The 1,600-nt window shown below is 41.8% G+C and overlaps 1 protein-coding gene across 3 annotated transcripts in view; it reads right to left on the bottom strand.

Moving 5' to 3' along the window:
• Window positions 1–1,600, bottom strand: part of LOC106868843 (S1 RNA-binding domain-containing protein 1) — a 261,625-nt gene that overhangs the window by 196,654 nt on the left and 63,371 nt on the right. Inside the window, exon 1 of one of the 3 annotated variants that reach the window (XM_014914279.2) lies at window positions 1,073–1,437. The exons of 1 other annotated variant lie outside the window; for it this stretch is intronic. Coding sequence is in view for 1 of the 2 variants with exons in the window: in XM_014914277.2 (XP_014769763.1) it covers window positions 932–993 (62 nt within the window). In the remaining variant the exon portion in view is untranslated. One more of the 3 variants, XM_014914277.2, reaches the window with a different exon arrangement.

Genomic DNA, 1,600 nt, shown 5'->3' with positions numbered 1-1,600 from the left:
GAAGTAGATAATAAAAACCCCTATAACAAAAACTGCGGAACCACCAGGATAAAAAAAAAAGACTTCGCTAAGAATTGAGGACCCTCAAAAAGCAGAAGAAGAACCACTTGTAGAACTGCGACACCACATGAAAAAGTTGATCGCTCTTCGTAGAGTAAAAAGACACAACAGATAAAGAAGAAAAGGGAGAAAAAGTGTGCAGCTTTCATTTGCAACCCTTTAAGCTTCAATAAGAAGATTCTTGATGACGAGCGAACTGGTAACCTCGAGTATTCAGCAGAAGTACCCACCTCTCATTGCAACACCCACCTCACGTGTACTCACAACAGAAGATTAACTTGGTCAGAACACCCTTATAAACTCAGTCCCGCAACGACCGAATCTGATATGAGCAGAGCAGTGGTTTCCTGCTATTGGAATGCAATCTGGGACTTGATCAACCTCAGCTGGGTCAGTTAGGCAAGCGGGGCTGACGTAAAAGCACTCGAAACATCACTGACAATGCATCCCTGAGTCCGCAAGGTGTATTTTAAAACTAAACTGAGGAAGAGGAATTTACACACAAGGACTTTCTGTCACTGTCAAAAAAGTTTAGTCGAACAAATGTCAAGTATTTCCTACCGAGGAATCGAAACTAAAGCGCCAATTTTTAATTGAATAGAAATTTATCTCGTGGCCATGAGATCCCGCCAAAATGTCAAATGATAAAAACCGTAAATAAAGATCAAGTCTGTAAAGATAATGAAAATAATTTTCACAGAAAAGGTATTTATTACTTCATAATTGCTATTTTTCTTTAAAGAGTAAAGATAGTCAAGCGCAATGCGGATCAGTTCAATATCGTGTGAAGTTGCAATAACACCATGCGTAATATTTTTCTCAAAGGGATTAGCGGTGTAAACAAAATGAAATATTAATGAATTTGTCTTACTTTCTAACTGTCTCGCTAATCTTAAAATGGAAAAACAATCCCCGCACATAGAACATATACATATATATGCCTGTGTGAATTATATAATCACTAAAAGTGACTTTCTGAAAGAGAAAGTGTCCGACAAACAACACAACTTACCGGTTTGATTTTCATAACATCCGGTGACTCTGTATGCAATCAAAATTATTTCCCTTACATCTACGTGTCGTCAAGGAGGCGCAATGGCCCAGTGGTTAGAGCAGGTTTCGATTCCCAGACCGGGCGTTGTGAGTGTTTATTGAGCGAAAACACCTAAAGCTCCACGAGGCTCCCACCAGGGGATGGTGGTGAGCCCTGCTGTCCTCTTTCACCACAACTTTCTCTCACTCTTACTCCCTATTTCTGTTCTACCTGTAATTCAAAGGGTCAGCCTTGTCACACTGTGTCACGCTGAATATCCCCGAGAACTACGTTAAGGGTACACGTGTCTGTGGAGTGCTTAGCCACTTGCACGTTAATTTCACGAGCAGGCTGTTCCGTTGATCGGATCAACTGGAACCCTCGACGACGTAAGCGACGGAGTGCCAACAACGTGTTGTCAAACTTTATCGCTGAAATGTGTTTGTAGGGGTGGGGGTGCGCGCATGCAGACGTGGCTTTTGGGTTTAAAAGTACACGTACGTCTCG

The sequence above is a fragment of the Octopus bimaculoides genome, chromosome 7, assembly GCF_001194135.2.
Source record: "Octopus bimaculoides isolate UCB-OBI-ISO-001 chromosome 7, ASM119413v2, whole genome shotgun sequence".
Lineage (NCBI taxonomy): Eukaryota > Metazoa > Mollusca > Cephalopoda > Octopoda > Octopodidae > Octopus > Octopus bimaculoides.
The sequence above is the reverse complement of the archived record's forward strand: the minus strand, read 5'-3'. Positions and strand labels throughout refer to the sequence as shown.